This window comes from Pyrus communis, chromosome 7 (genome assembly GCF_041283825.1).
Source record: "Pyrus communis isolate YQ-2024b chromosome 7, ASM4128382v1, whole genome shotgun sequence".
NCBI classification, from domain to species: Eukaryota; Viridiplantae; Streptophyta; class Magnoliopsida; order Rosales; family Rosaceae; genus Pyrus; species Pyrus communis.
In genome coordinates, this window is record NC_142571.1 from 17,054,110 (window position 1) to 17,070,122 (window position 16,013).

The window sequence follows — 16,013 nt, forward strand, 5'->3', positions numbered from 1 at the left end:
GTTTTAATTTGTACCCATATATTAATTTCTTTTTGTGCCTATATTTTATAAAGTTTTATTTGTATTTGTACCCATATTTTTTTATTTATTTGTACCCATTTTTAATTTTACTAAATGTACCCATGCTAATTATATGTACCATTCATGTAATTTTTTTTCAAATTTTTAATCTTAAAATGTACTCATTCTTAAATATACCAATTTGTTATAGGTAAAATGTACCATTTTTTTTTTATATAAAATCTATTCAATTTTTTTCTAATCCATTTTTAAACTTATATGGGTACATTCTTTTTTTTTTCATTTTTTTTTATTTTTTATTTGAGAATGTATCCATGTTAAATTTAATCGAAGAAATTTACTAATATTATTAAGCCTAATATATATATATATATATATATATATTTGGTGATTTTGAAGAATGTACCCATGTTTTGGTACAATAATTTTTTGGTTAATTTTGATGAATGTACCCATGTTTATACACACACACACACACACACACACACACACACAATAGTATATTTATATTTTAATATTTTTAATCCCACAAATTATGGTTTTTTATTTAAACTCTCATTAATACAAACAACTATAAATTTTAATTTTTAATTTAAAAAAAATATAGTAACGTACATAGAACTAAATTATCACATTAATTTCAGGAACTTGGATAAAAAATTGAAAGCCAACAAGATTTTAGTCAAAGAATTTTCATAATTAGGGACCGCATCCAAAGTAAAACTAAATAAATCCACGTTTAAAAATAAAATATGTGCCCACTTAATGACTCATTTATTTTCACCCAAATGACTACTTCCTCCTTTTACTTGTTCCACAAGCATCCATTCTAATCACTCGCCCTTTTTATTTTGACTAAGTCAAGGGTATCCCAAAGGCTTCCTAGGCCCAAGGAATAATCCCTCCGGCGTATGTGAAATGCTCCAGCTGTGCATTGCAGCACAGTGCTTGGCCACTTTGACAGCTTCGGGATTCGAACCTAGTCTGGGGAGTAAACCCAGCTAGGCAAGAACCACTAGGCCACTTGCAGTGGTTCTAATCACTCCCCCTTTCACACCAGGCCTTTGCGAAAACCCCAAGTGGAGCAGTTGAAGCTCTGATCGGGTGATAGTGTAAAGATGAATATCTTGCTATGTTAGTAACATTAGCCGCATCACCATCTTAATGATGTTTAGTAGTGAGGGGGTCCAGGTGTGGTAAGGGGGCAAATGCCCCTACTGAAGGCAGAATCATAAACATCATGGGTGTTGTCAGACTCAGAAGAGAGAGAGAGAGAGAGAGAGATTGAGAGAGATTTCTGCTGCTGCTGCTGTTGCTATCATCCGTTTGTAAGTATTTGGGGCTACTCTTTTCTCAAACTTTTTCGTCAATGAAATGAAATGTTCCCTCCCAATCCATTGAATGGAATGGAAGGAATAGTTAGAAGCCGGTTGGCATTTTGCCACCTACACCTACACCTACACCTACTTGTTTCATACTTCTATTTGCATGAGTCTCTTTCCTACATGACTCATATCATATCACTTGTGATCAGATCCTTCAATATCCATAAGCTTAATTGGATTAATATACCCGTGGCAGTAGGACAGTCGGAAGATAGCCATGTAATAAAAAAAATAAGGAATTATTTAGATCTCTTCGGTGAAGTCGTTAGAATTTAAGTTCAAAATTGAAAGTTCCATCAACTCTATTAATTGTTAGCACGTGAGCCTTACATGTGAGGCAAAAAAGATTAAGGTAGCCTCACATGTGAGCCACACAACATTAAACGAAGAGTTCTTTTTTGGCCTCACATGGCCTCACATGTGTGGCTCACATACTAACAAATAACAGGAGTTGATGGAACTTTTAATTTTAGACCTAAATCCTAACGAACTCTACCACAGGGGTTTAAATCTTAATTTTGTTTTACCGCATGGTCTATCTTCTAACTTTCCTATCACCACGAGGACTAAAATCCAATTAGGCCATATCCTTAAGTACTAAACCACGTAGGACTATTGTTGGAGAAATATTTGTGCACATCTTTTTTCACCTTCTGTACATTCCTTTTTAGTCACTGATTGTTTGTAGATATGTTCACTCAAATGACTGAAAATAAGGGTGTGTAGGAAGTTATACAAGATCTGCATAAATCAGTTCTCAACTGTATATTGCAACATTGTTAAGGCTAGGCTAACCGGGAGAGAAGAAAAAGGCATCATGTAAATGAGATTGAAGATGAGTATCCTATGTTTGGATGGCAAGAAAAGTCACGAGGATGAAAGGCAGTTCTTTCTTTGGCTTTTTAGCAAAAATGGTCATGAGATTAGCATTACTTCTTACTTCGATCCTTGATATTTGAAGTCAATAGAAGTGGATCTTGAGTTTGTTCACCGTCAATCATTTTGGTCATTTTGTGAAAAATCTCTATTAAATAAGAATAAAATGACAGAAATACCTCAATTTTTGTCAAATCATTTTAGCCCATTGTTTATTAAATTGAGGGTATTTTTGTCATTTTCTTCCTTATTTAATAGAGATTTTTTACGGAATAATCAAAATAATTGAAGGTAGATAAACTCAAAGATCACTTTTATCGATTTTAAATCTCAGAGACCAAAATGAAAAGTTACATCAGTCTCATGACCATTTTAATTAAAAAACTCTCTTTTTTTCTTACAACCAAAAAACTGAAGGATTTCTTTCTTTCCTCACCTAGTCTTCTTCATTATAAATATATGCTGTATTAAATACCTTCAATCAATCCATCTGTCGAACCAATGTATAAAACTGATTACACTTAAGATTATTATTATTATTTTGAGGGAAGGTATGCGAGTGGGATGATGAAAATTGAATTATTAATGATTCCACATTTTGAAATTTTTATTTATTTTTTTATTTTATTATTTTTTTTTGTGAAGAAAAAGTACGATATTCCATATATGAGAAAGGAACCTTACAAGCAACGATGATAGAGTGCTTACAATGGACCTCGATAAAAATCTTATCAGAACTTTCAACCCGATTTAAGGGAACAAGAGCGTCTTGCACCTCTAAATTAAGTAATAATACTATCCTCTAAAAGCAAATAAGAGATTATACCTGAAGGTTTTTCAAACCATGAAACTTGAGCATCCAGCGTTAAGCCCAATCTCGCGAGCCGATGTGCAACCTTGTTCGTTTCACGTCGACCAAACGTGACCTTCCAATTCAGAAAAGACTGGCATCCTGCAAATTATTCCCAAACTGACCATTGCCTAGAACTGCCGTGTCCCTTTGCAAAGCATTGATGACCACCAGTGCACCCCCCTGCATTTCCACCTGCATGACTCCCAGATTACGAGCAAAAAGAACTGCTGCCCGAGCAGCCATAGTCTCCACCGGAACCGCCGAGCTGACCCCTCTGAAATGCATAGGTAGCTGCTACAAAAGCCCCATTGTCATCTCGGATTACCACACCAACACCCCCTAGCTCACCTAGCTCGTCCCACACGCCATCGAAGTTACATTTAAACCAGCCTACCCCAGGTTTCCCCCATTTTTGCGTGGTGACTTGTCTGCTGCCCTTTTTAGGAGCATGTTGTTGTGCCTTGGCCCGTTCGTTAGTGCGGAACCGAGATTCAAATTACAACCTCACCAAAATCACACACAGTTGAACAAAATAAAATACAAGAAATAAAGACACAAAGAAATATACGAGGTTCGGCAAAAAACTGCCTACGTCCCCGGAGAGATATTGTTCTTCACTATGAGACTAACAGTACAAGTATACATGAGTTAAATCGACATAACCCAATCACATATCCCTTGTACACCCACTCACAGAATTTTCCCAAGAGCCTCACTCTACCCCAAGAGTTCTTTCACTAGAATACTTTTCACTCTAGCTCTCTTGATTTTCTCTCAACCCATGTTCAACCTTTTCCATGGGAGAGCCGAATGCTCTCCCCCTTGGATGCTCTCTATCTCACTTCACAAAGGCATAACCAAATGCTTTAATATAAATAAAAGGCCCCGCCTTCTCTCTCTCCTCTTCTCTCTTTTGGCTCATCACACAAGGCCAATTCTTTGCCTTTGTAAAAGCCACAAATCAAGGGCTAGACATCATAATGATGTCCCCCTTTTTTTCTCCCCAAAACAAGGAAAGATGTTTTCTTTCTTTCTTTAGCCGAAAGGTATTTTGGAGGATAGTCCACTTGGCCACAAACTCCAACACATGTCATTTCCTAAATTCCTGCAGCTACGCTTGGGATTTACAAATAATATCCACCTGATTTAAAGCCTTCCCATTCCATAAAAAAGAGTTACGTTCCTTCCAAATACTCCAGATCAATACCAAAACTAATTCAAAACTTTGACGGGCAAGTAATCCCGCCACCTCTACTAGCCACATACGATACCCATCATGGCATCATCTGTTCGTCCTCAAACATAATGGACTAGAGAACAAAATAGACACTAATCTAGGGCATTCCAAGAACGCATGTTCAACGCTTTCCGTTTCTCCATCACATAAAGGATAGGTAGCATTTGTAATCACCTTTCTTCTCATCAAATTTTCTCTAGTTGGTAAGGCATTCAAGCAGCACCGCCATACGCATATCTTCACCTTCTCTGGTACACAAGCTCTCCACAAAGCCTTTCACATATGTTTCAGCTCCCCATGCATTTCAGAACTAGCAGTTTCATCCCCACCTATATTTCCACCCGACCTAGCTACCAAATAAGCACTTTTTGTCGAAAACAAACCATCCTTCTCCGCAACTCAAACCAACCGATATAGAGGCTTGAAATAACTTAGAGGAACGCTGAGAATCAACTTTGCCTTTTCCTCACAGAATAGACAATTAATTAAGTCTCTATTCCATTGGATACACCCCTCATCCACCAACAAACTATCCACTGTAGTATCGTGTTGCACTTCAATAGGAATAGGACTCGAAACCTTAAAGAAATTCGGTCAAGGCAACCAACTATCCCCCCCAGATTTTAATCTTCGTTCCATCTCCTACCCTTCATCTAGCACCCCTCCGAATTACCACTTGAGCCTCCGCCAGACTTCTCCAGCCATACGACGCATTTGTCTTCACCAAAAATCTGTCTTCGGAAAGTATTGAGCTTTTAATACCCATGCAGCAAGAGAATCCGGTTGTTGGATTGAAGGCCATCCTTGCTTGGCAAGTAATGCAAGGTTAAAAGTGTAGAGATCTTTAAACCCTAAACCCCCTTCACTTTTAGGATTACACATTTTACTCCACTTCATCCAATGGATTCGACGTTTTCCCAACTCACGACTCCACCAAAATTGAGCAACCATTTGACTCAACTCCTTACATAGCGTCTTGGGAGTAAGAATGTTCGCATAGTGTACAACAGCACTGCTTGCGCCACAATTTTTATCAAAATTTCCTTCCCCGCACTACTCAATAAGCTTCCTCTCCACCCATTAAGCTTTTCCCACAATTGATCTTTCAAGCAGGCAAAGGTTGCTTTCTTAGCCTTACCCACATAGACTGGTAGTCTGAGATAGCGGTCATGGTACTCCACCCTTGCCATCCCTAAGCAATCCGCAAGCAATTGGCCGTCGTACTCATTGAGATTTTCACTAAACGCCATTCAGCTTTTCTGATAACTAACCACTTGCCCAGATGCATTCTCATATACCTTTAATAGGTGTTTAACCTCTAGACATTCTTGTAAAGAGCTTCTCACAAAGATGAAGCTATCATCTGCAAATAATAAATGGTAGACACTAGGCACCTCCTTGCTTACACAAACCCCTTTTAACCGTCCTTGTCTCTCCCAAGTCTCAAACAACGTTGACAAACCTTCAGCACATAGCACAAATAAGAAGGGTGATAATGGGTCCCCTTGTCGTATACCTCTCTTTGGATGTGACAGTGGTGACACACATCATAACCAGAGAAATCCAACCCTCAGCAAAACCTAGCTTCCTCATCATTTGTTCCAAGAAACTCCAATCAATACGATCATAAGCTTTACTAATATCTAACTTCAATGCCATCACACCATTCCAACCACTCTTTTTCGTATGCATATGGTGAGCAATTTATGATCCCACTAGACAATTATCCGATATTAATCGTCCGTGTACAAATGCACCTTGAGTAGGTGAAACAATATTCAGTAAAATGCTCTTCAACCTATTAGTTAGGACTTTGGAACAGACTTTGGAGCAGATTTTGTATATGACATTACAGAGACTAATGGGCCGAAGTTAGGTCATCAACGTGGGGTCCTTGTTCTTCGGCATAAGGGTCACATGAGTGAAATTAATTTTCCGTAACATACCACCCGAAGATAGGAGAGACCGAACTCCATTACAGACATCCTGACCCACAATTTCCCAATGTTTCTGATAACATCCAGCCGACATGCCATCCGGCCTCGGGGTCTTTGTAGGGTGCATTTGAGAGAACGCAAACTTTATCTCCTCATTCATAAACGGTAATAACAGTTCACAATTCATTGCTTCCGTCACTTTGGGTACTACATGATCAAGGATCAACGACGCGTCATTTTGCCCCTGCGAGTCAAACAACTTCTGGAAATACTTCACAATAATATTCTCCATACCTTTTTTTTTTATCCTCATGCCATACTCCATTTTCATCAAACAGCCCACATAATGCATTCTTTCGTTATCTTCTGTTAGCTTTCTAGTGAAAAAATCTAGTATTTTGATCCCCTAGTTGCATCCAATTCTCCCTCGACCTTTGACGCCAATATGCTTCCTCCTAAGAAAGTAGCGAGTGGACACGATTATAGAGATCTTGTTTTGGGCAATGGCAGTCTCTGTGAAAGTTTGCCCAAATAAAGAGTTTAACTTATCCTCCGTTTCTGCAATTTCCCCCGGAATGGATCTTGCCGTACGTTTCACCCATCTGAGCAACTGACATCTCGTGGCTTTTATTTTATTTCATTTTTGTCACCTGAAACATAGGGGAACCTGAGAACGTCGACTCCCAACCTACCCTTACTGCTTCGGTACAACCCTCCTGCATCGTCCACCCTTCATATCTAAACCCCTTCTTAGCTCTTGTTCTTCTCTTTATCTTTCATTCCAGTAAAACCGGAATATGATCGGATGACGTAGGTTTCAAATGACTCACCCGGAATTGCAGAAACAAATCCAACCACCCTTGATTAGCTACGGCTGGGTCCAAGCGTACTCTAATTCCCCCTCTACGTGTAGTTTCCCAAGTATATTTATTTCTTATAAACCCCAAGTCCTAAAGCTGGCAATTTGTTAATACGTTTTTGAAGCCCTCCATTTGTCTCTCATTCCTAATATCACCCCCTTCCCATTCATCTGTTCTTAGGACTTCATTAAAATCACCTACACAACACCACAGTAAGGATCAGTAGGCAAGTAAACGTTCTAGTAAACTCCAAGATTTATGACGGTCTGTCTCCGCTGGGTAACCATAAAAGAAGGTAACTCGCCAATGTCGTGGGTCACCCAAGCCACCCACCTTAAAATCCAAGTGATTGTTAGAGTAGATTCCAAGCGAACGGCTGGCCTCTTCTTTCCACATTGCTCATAGGCCACCTGATCTTCCTCCACTTGGTACAGTAAATATAAAGTCAAACAGTAATTGTGATTTCAGTTTCTCCATATGCTCCATCGAGCTTTTCGTTTCACACAAGAAAATCACAATGGGAGCTTTGAAGAGAACAAGTCTCTTGAGTGCACGAATTGCGCGGAGGTTCCTAAGCCCCTGGCAATTCCAGCTAATGTAACTCATTTCTCTTGGTGGGGCTGATACTCAGTTAACCTCCGTCGTTGAACAACTCATAGAATCCATCACAACCGACACTTTCCTCCCTGCAGGTTCAATCTTCTCTACCCCTTTTGTCACGGGTAGTTCTCTTTCCAAGTTTAGGTCCCTTTCTAAACGCCCATTTTGTCTTCTTTCTCCCCCTTTCTCTGCATCATTCGTCCCTTTGTGTCTGTCCTTGCATAGTGCCCTCATGCTCAAAGATAAAGGGGTCCAAATTAAAATGTCCGAGCCCAAAGACCACTCAGTCTCTGCCCTTGAGTTTTGTTGAGCATTCCACCTGTCCTGCACTGAGCGTGGTGCATTTAGTTGTCTCGTACCTGTAGGATATGCCATATATGTAGGCTCGACCAATAACGATAATGATCCAAGCCCAAATCCCTCACCTATCACCCCACGTGATCTCCGTTGCACATGTGGGTTGGGCTATCCTCCATCCAAAACTTCCTGATTACAAATTAGAGATTGATGGACCTACTTATCCACCAAATCATTCACTAATTCCCATTGACCTGTGATAACGACATTTGAATCCACAAAAGGCATAATCGCCGAAGAAGTATCAATCATATCTTCCTCCTGTGCAATCTCATTTAGGTCCGGGATGTTTCGCCTTGACATATGTTCATCATGCACCCCCTGATTATGCCTCAGTTTTCCAAGGGTAGCCATTGTATCCCCAATGATCGGGTGCCCATCTCCGTCACACGCCAACCTGTTTTTCCAATCTCCGACCTTTCTTCCGCCTCTCCCATGCATTCATCACCTTCCTCTAAAGCTGGAGCTTTCATAAACCACCCACCTTCCGGGTCCAGGCCAAACCTTTTTCCTTTTGGCTTCCTATAATCTTTGCCTAACACATCGTCATGAAACCACCTCCCATACAGTTTTGCTCGACCATCGTCATTCCTCCCTTAAATTTTCCACATTGTTCTTCTACGTGATCCATCATACCATAGAGAAAACATGTGAGAGGAAGCTTCTCATACCGAACATCTACTTGAACCACCTTCCCATCCAATTGAACTGACACCCAACAACGTAGCAGCTTCTGCACATCAATCCGAACTCTAATCCGAAGAATGCTTCCGAATTGGAACTCTTTCCTGCTTTGATCTGTTAATACATACTCCCCCAAGATATTTCCAATAAGTTTGCCCATCTACCTCATCATATGGTAAATTGGGAGCCCTTTAATTTGAACGCAGAACTCTTGCGACGAAAGATTTACCCTTGCAGGATGAGTGATATCGTCCGCCTCTTCCAGGACCAACAATGACTGCTTATTGTATAAACCACGGGCCACCCCTTTGAATCATGGTCCTTTCCTGTTGTGTGTTAAAGCTAAAGGCGAATCTATCATCCTCCAATTCAAGTATTAGGACGTTTGCCCTAGGCCTCCACAAACTCCTCATCTGCCGCTTGAAATTTTCTTTATTTAAGGGTTTTCTCGTCAGCACCTCCCCCACTAAAAAAACTTTGGATGATTTTAGGGACAACACCTCCGCTTTATCAACCACAGTAATCTTTTGTTCATCTTCCGTTATTGCAAACTTCCTGGAGAACTTTGATACTATATCCTCCATCGTTGAAAAGCCCTTCCTTATCCACGTCCTGCCCCACACCTAGACCTGCACACACCGAGTTGAGAATTAGAGCGCTCTCTCCCACACCATCAAAGAAGAACAGAACTCCCCTGGGAGTCAACTGTCGTCGCCACTAAATGACTAGCACAGCCTTGGATTGGAAATCACATGAATTCCGTTGAAGTCGCTCAGTGCTTTCCTGGGATTTCTAGGGAGCCTTTTTTGAACGGATTGTAGAATTGTGCTATTTTTGAGGGAAGGTATGCAAATGGGATGAAGAAAATTGAATTATTAATGACTCCACATTTTGAAAATTGAAATTTAAAATTCTTTGCGATCGTAACCTAACATATGTTTTTCTTGTGAATAGCCAACTCAATTTTTGTAAATCACCACGGGATGGCATCATGATTGAGGACGAACTCTAGGCCCGTATTTCACACGACATGCTCTCGGTTCAATTTTTACCGCTGGTGAATCTTACGATGGTAGCCAAAGGAGGCTGAAATGCCTCTATGAGTTTTCTGAACCCCCGGAAAGGTGGACTGCCGTGTCAAAGTCACCAACTGGTCCCCTTTTTAAACAAGAAAATAAAAACCTCAATTTTTGTAATTGTAGCATCGCCATACTTTGTTAAAGAAAATGTTGAAGCTAACTCCTCCTTCTAAGGTTAAAATGTTTGCTTGCTTATGATTCAGGAAAGATTGCAAACTAGAAAACGCTTAAGTCATTTTGTTAAAAATATTGATAAGTTATGTCTGTTATGTAATATAGCCGAAGAAGACCAATGTCATCTCTTTTGTAATTGTGATTTCACTACTAAAGTTTGGAGCTTAACTTTTGGTATTTGTAATAACATTATTATTATCGGTGAATTACCAATTTAGTCCCTAAATTATCACTTGAATCAAAATTAGGTACATACACTATTTTTTTCAAAAAAATCAGTCATTGAATTATAAAAATATGCCAATTACATCCCTAATATTATATTTAAAGCTACTAGATTCAATTTTCCATCAATTTAAGTTACCTTACTTTCATGTGATATACAATGGAAGGTAGATTGGTAATTTTTCATAATAAAATAGTGTATGGAGTTAACTTTGGAGGGTAAATTAGACGTTAGATTCACAGCCTATATGAAATGTTAAGGGCTTATAGGTGAGAAAATGACGATATTACATTCTAAAGTGTGGCAAGTGAATTAAGTTGACGAAAAATTGGATAAAATAGCTTTGAATATAGTAGTAGGGATGAAATTAGCAATTTTTAATGAACTTAGGAACTTATTTTATCGAAAAATAATTCATAGACCTAATTTTCACTAAGGTGATAGTTTATAGACTAAATTGGTACTTCACCCTATTACTACAAAGGGTAATGATAACTTTTTTGATTGGCTGGAATCCTTAAGTTTAATGACAGACGGCCTCTCCGATCTTAGTGTAGTAATTCTGAATTGTTGGCAAATTTGGATGGAAAGAAATAACTTGGCGTTCAAAAGTGTGCCCTTGGTTGCAACGTGTTGTGTTTCTATCATCGGTAGTGTTGGTTCGACTTTTCTCAAGGCTAATGCATGTGTCGCCCCAAGGAGGCTTTACCTATCTCTTCCTCTATTAAATGGCATCCTCCTGACCAACACGATGTGATTAAGCTTAATTTTGATGGTTCCATTTCGAACAACCATGCAGCTGCTTCCTTGGTAGCTGAAGTGATGGGTTTGCAGGTGATATTTTGGTAGCTGCTTCCTTGGCACGATGTGATTACAGGTGATATTTTGGTAGCTGAAGTGATGGGTTTGCAAGGTCGTCAACAATGTGCTAGGCGCAAGGATTTCACTAAAATAATGGTGGAGAGGGATTTGAAGCTCATCATTGAAGCTATGCAAGATCATTGGGGAGTTCCTCAAAGAGTTAGCTCTATCATCAACGATATTCGTGTCCTTTGTCATATTAGTTGGAAGCACATTTTCAAAGAGGCAAACTTTGTAGCAGATGCTTTAGCTCACCTTGGTTTCTCCCTCTCGAATCCTCATTTTTGGGATTTCTGTTTACCTGATGTTGATTTTCCTGCCTTTAATTTTGATTGTATTGAAAACGGTTATATTAGAAGTTCCGTGCTTTAATGAATTTCTTTGCACAAAAAAAAATAAAAAAAATAAAAATCTAGAGCTTGATAGAAGCACTTTTTGGGAGGACTAAAATATTTGAAGACAAATGCAACAAAAATCAAAACAATTTCAGTTACAAAAAAAAAAAAAAAAAAAATCACTAGTAGTAAACAAAATCAAATTACATTGTTCTTGGAAACTAAACATATAGGTTGCCACTTGTCTTTCTTTTTTCGTGTAATGTAACAAAAAAGAAATGCACGTCTTCCCATCTTTCAAGCCCTCCCTGTTCTAAACCTATCAACTCCTTACACAATAGGGAACGGTGGACAAGAAAGAAACTGCATCCTTTTGATGCATGGAGACCAATTTTCACATCGGATAAAGATTAGATGGAGAATAGAGATTTATACCTACATTTTAAAGGAAAAGGGCTGTCAGTTGGACGCCGATGGCAACTGCCAAAAGTTTTTCGTTGCAACAAGGACTTTTTCTCTCCCGTGCGATTCTGCTTCTTTTTCATGTATGGTAGCAGTCCACCTTACGGCGTGAGCCATCCGAGCTATTTTTTCAATAACTTCAGGGGAGTCTCTAACCACAACGATTCCTTCAGGACGCAACATTCGATCCATCTCCACCATCAAATCCACCATGTTACATCTGCACAAAATCAATGCCTAAGGTTTAATACTTCTATAAGAATGTAGGAACCTGTAGATTCAGGAAACAGCTGAGAAACTAGAACTCAGGGATGCCTTTTCAAGTAGAAGTACCTGTTCTTGGTTGAACCTTGATGTTTTATGAGTGATTCGATGCCAGTTACATGGATGAAGTCATACGAACGAGGGTATGTTGAGAAAGGCTCGCACCTAGGATGATCAAGCAGAAACGTTAGCTCACCAGTAGAGGTTTCCAAAACACTAATAAGTCGACAAAAATTAGCAAAAGCATATCATGATCAAAAGAGGACTCTAACCTAGAAATAGAATGCATACAGACTGGCACTAAAATCGACAATAGTAACGGTAACGGTTAAAAATAGTTTTTGCTATCTATTTTGTGCTGAAAATTATCACTGCTCCATCAACAATTTACAAATAAACGGTATGATGGGGCAGGTTTAATGTTTTCTAGAAAGTAAAGCAGCTGAGAGAAGAGATATAAGAAAGACTTGTTGATGTGATAGTATGATACTAAATCAGGCATTAGAGCAGGATGACAAAAAAGGTGCACTCTTCACAGGAGTGAATTGGGGAGAGAACAATTGATAAGCTCCACCACAGGACTTACGTGTGAAGCACTTGGGGTAAAAATACAACACTCACCAGTCATGGTAGACTCCAATAAGACCTCGATCAAATATTACAGAAAGAGTTGAGGACTTGCGGGCAGGAACAACATTCATCACCCACACAGGATCAGACTTCAGTGCAGCAGCAAAACCTCCAAAAAAGGCATTCATGTCCATGACATTGCGTACAGCTGGAGTTCCAAGCTTCAGGTTTAGGGTGTTCTTATAGTAAGCAACTCTTCTTGCCCAACGTCGTGTGTCCGCCTCAAACACGTCGATCCCATTTCTCATGACTGTGGCCCTTGCAGGAGCTTTTGTCAGCCTGTCCGGCCACTTTGGAATCATCCCAACAGAAAATTCTCCCTTGACAGAAGACGTTCTACTCACACATTTCTTTAACTTGTAGTACCTGCATAACAATTGAGTTTATTGGTACTGATCTCAGAACTTCTTTGAATTCGAGGTTTGCTGATACTATGATTGTTTATACAAGGTGCTGAAGTGGTTACACTACAAGAGCTAATTTTTGGCCTGATACATACAAGAGTTTGAAATATGATGACACAATATAAGATTTGTGAAAATAAAAAGATTTGGAAAACAATCACTTCATACTAACATAAAGGTTCCATTTTGGAGAAGGGGTTAAGAAACACTAAGAAACCAAGAACAGATTATTACCATGCATCACTTGCGTTGTCTGATTCATCACACAATTCAAGACCAAATTCGTTCTGGTTAGGAAGACATGAATCACCAGCAGGCTTTTTCCAGACAGCCGTGTTTCCATCAACAGCAATCAGCTCATAACACAATGCTCTTGTGACAGCTTGGAGATCTGCCCATTCCTTGTCTTGATTAGCCCATTGCACGGGAGGACCAGAGATTACTAGGTATCCTCCTGGGCGAAGTAAACGATCCACTTCAAGGAAATATGTGGCATCTGTGAAAATTCAGGTTCCTTTATGATGAGAGCAAGTATTGGGGGTGGAAAAAAATATAGCAGTATCAGAGGCTACAATGACAAAAACTCACTATAGGCAGTAAAAGGTATCAAACATCGAGAGCAATGAATCAAATCAAATGAGAAAGCAGGAAATGGAAGTCTGCGAGTGCCAAGCATGGCAACAAATGCTGGAATTCCTCTTTCAAGTGCAAATTGTATCTGTGACTTGTGTGAATCTCTTGGGGCAAAAGACATTGCCAAAATGTCTTTGGATAGAAGATAACCCCCAAAACTGGCAACCTGTAAAGAATAAAAATTTGTGAGATTTGAGAGGGAAACTAGTGTGGTCTCCATGAAAAGAGGAGCACTGTTCTTACCCCACAACCCATGTCAAGAGCAGTTCGCAGAACGCCATCACTGATGGGGATGTACTGTCCAAGTTTTTCAATATATTGTATAGCTCCATCAGGAAACATGGTGCCACCGCCAGGGAAAATGAAATGTGGGCCTTCCAGTTTCATCCATCCCTGATGACCTTTCCTGTCTGCAATTTTGTTGTGTGGCATGTTGTCGTGCCATATCTGTACACAACTACAGTATTTTAAGATATGTCCACACAAAACTAATGGTGATGCTTCAGGCTTTGATATATCATCAAATGAAAGTCATTCTATCTCCTGAAGTCGATACTGGACATATCTTCTGAAAGAAGATTCCCAACATCACAAAGGGTTTATCTCTTTATTGTCAATTAAGAAAAGGACTAAAAAGACAATCGCATTTGAAAGTCATCGGCAATTAAAACTCCAAAAGACAAGAAAAGCCTCACGTAAGCAGTCCGTGTTTCACTTATTTAGTAGCTATTTCCAGTTATCTACGAGCTAGATGGATCTTAAACCAAAATTCAAGAACATCAAACCAAAAATGTACAACACAGCAATTAAACTCTAAACATCACAGGGTTTTTGAGAAGCTTTAGTAGCCAGGGAGAGAATGAAGAGTTTGTATGCTGGGAGGAAAGGGCATTGCTAAAATTCATCAGCAATGAGCAAGTCAAGATTTGAATACTTCTAGCATATTACAAAGTTCGTTAGCTACAATGCACATATCCTATTTAAGAATCTATGTATTACACAAGTAACACAACTGTAACTTTAGTGGTTTGCATTCCTATTCCTAGCTCAAGAGCATGCATTGAAACAATTAACAAATTTCTCAGACCAAGCTTGTCCACAAGCTCGGTTGGAGACATTCAACAGCTCAAACTTGCTGCACCACCTCTCATCAATAGATCCTCAAAGGCACCGTCCATTGAAAAATTCAAAATCATATAACAGCTGCAAATCTTAATTCAAAGTTCCAAACTTTCTATCACTCAGACACAAGTTTAACTTCCGAAAACGAAACCGGGGATTAACCCAACAACCAAATTGATGAATTGAACGAACCCAAAATCACACAAACCTTGGTCAAGCTGTCGGGCCACGGGACCGGAATCTTGTAGCCATTGGGAGGTGGGATCAAGCAGAGAGGGGTCTCCTCGGGCAGAGGGCAATGCCTCTCTCTGTAAAAGTTCATTTCCCGACTTAACTGGCTGTTGCGCCGGGGGTCCTCACAGGGCATGTGGTCGACGGCATCGGCCGGGCAGGCTTCTATAGGCTGGTGGTGCTGCCCGAGCTCCACCAACGTCACTAAACGTTGCCGTTGCTTCGGATCGGCGTTGGTCGATAAGAGAAGAGCCTGGCGACCTGAGGCGGCGAGCGAGTCGCCCAAGGGAGTGAAGACTAAGAGGAAGAAGAAAATCACTATGCCGAAGAAGGCCGCCGAGATAAGGTCGAGGAGGCGACATTGCCTCGAGCTCCGCTTCGAGGCGGGCAGGTTCAGGTGACCCATTTGGGGTTCGGATCAAGGGGGTCCGGATCCGATTAAATTGGCATCCGGGTCGCAAAATGGACGAATTGGCTTCTGGGTTTTGAAAAAGAGGGGATTTTGAGTTGGGATGGGGAGAAATTAGGTCGGTAGATTGCTAGGGTTTATGTGTTGGAGGTGAGAGAGAGAGAGAGAGAGAGAGAGAGAGAGAGAGAGAGAGGGAGGTGGAGGAGTGCGAGACAAGATGATGAAGATTGAGTGTCACAACCTCTGCTGTGTTGCCTAATGGTGGCTCTCCATTTTGGATGAGGATCCTCTACATGTTTTTTTTTGGGTCCAATATTATATAAGATTTTTAATAAGGAGTTTTAACGAAAAAAATCACGGTACTGTTTATTTT

General features: G+C 39.9%; 1 protein-coding gene across 1 annotated transcript; it reads right to left on the reverse strand.

Moving 5' to 3' along the window:
• Nucleotides 1-11,582: 11,582 nt before the first annotated feature.
• On the reverse strand, nucleotides 11,583-15,954 carry LOC137734020 (putative pectin methyltransferase QUA3). Its single transcript, XM_068473261.2, has 7 exons — nucleotides 15,209-15,954; nucleotides 14,122-14,325; nucleotides 13,834-14,044; nucleotides 13,480-13,741; nucleotides 12,833-13,207; nucleotides 12,281-12,376; nucleotides 11,583-12,167 (listed from the first exon to the last, which is right to left on the reverse strand). The coding sequence occupies exons 1-7, from the start codon at nucleotides 15,635-15,637 to the stop codon at nucleotides 11,945-11,947; spliced, it is 1,800 nt and encodes a 599-aa protein (XP_068329362.2). The 5' UTR covers nucleotides 15,638-15,954; the 3' UTR covers nucleotides 11,583-11,944.
• Nucleotides 15,955-16,013: the final 59 nt, after the last annotated feature.

Excerpts from the sequence above, each read along its gene's own strand:
- LOC137734020 (XM_068473261.2), bottom strand. The coding sequence starts at position 15,637 with ATGGGTCACCTGAACCTGCCCGCCTCGAAGCGGAGCTCGAGGCAATGT. Across the intron at positions 14,326-15,208 it reads GGCCCGACAGCTTGACCAAG|ATATGGCACGACAACATGCC; the intron begins GTTTGTGTGATT and ends AGTTGTGTACAG. Across the intron at positions 13,742-13,833 it reads GATACCTTTTACTGCCTATA|ATGCCACATATTTCCTTGAA; the intron begins GTGAGTTTTTGT and ends GAATTTTCACAG.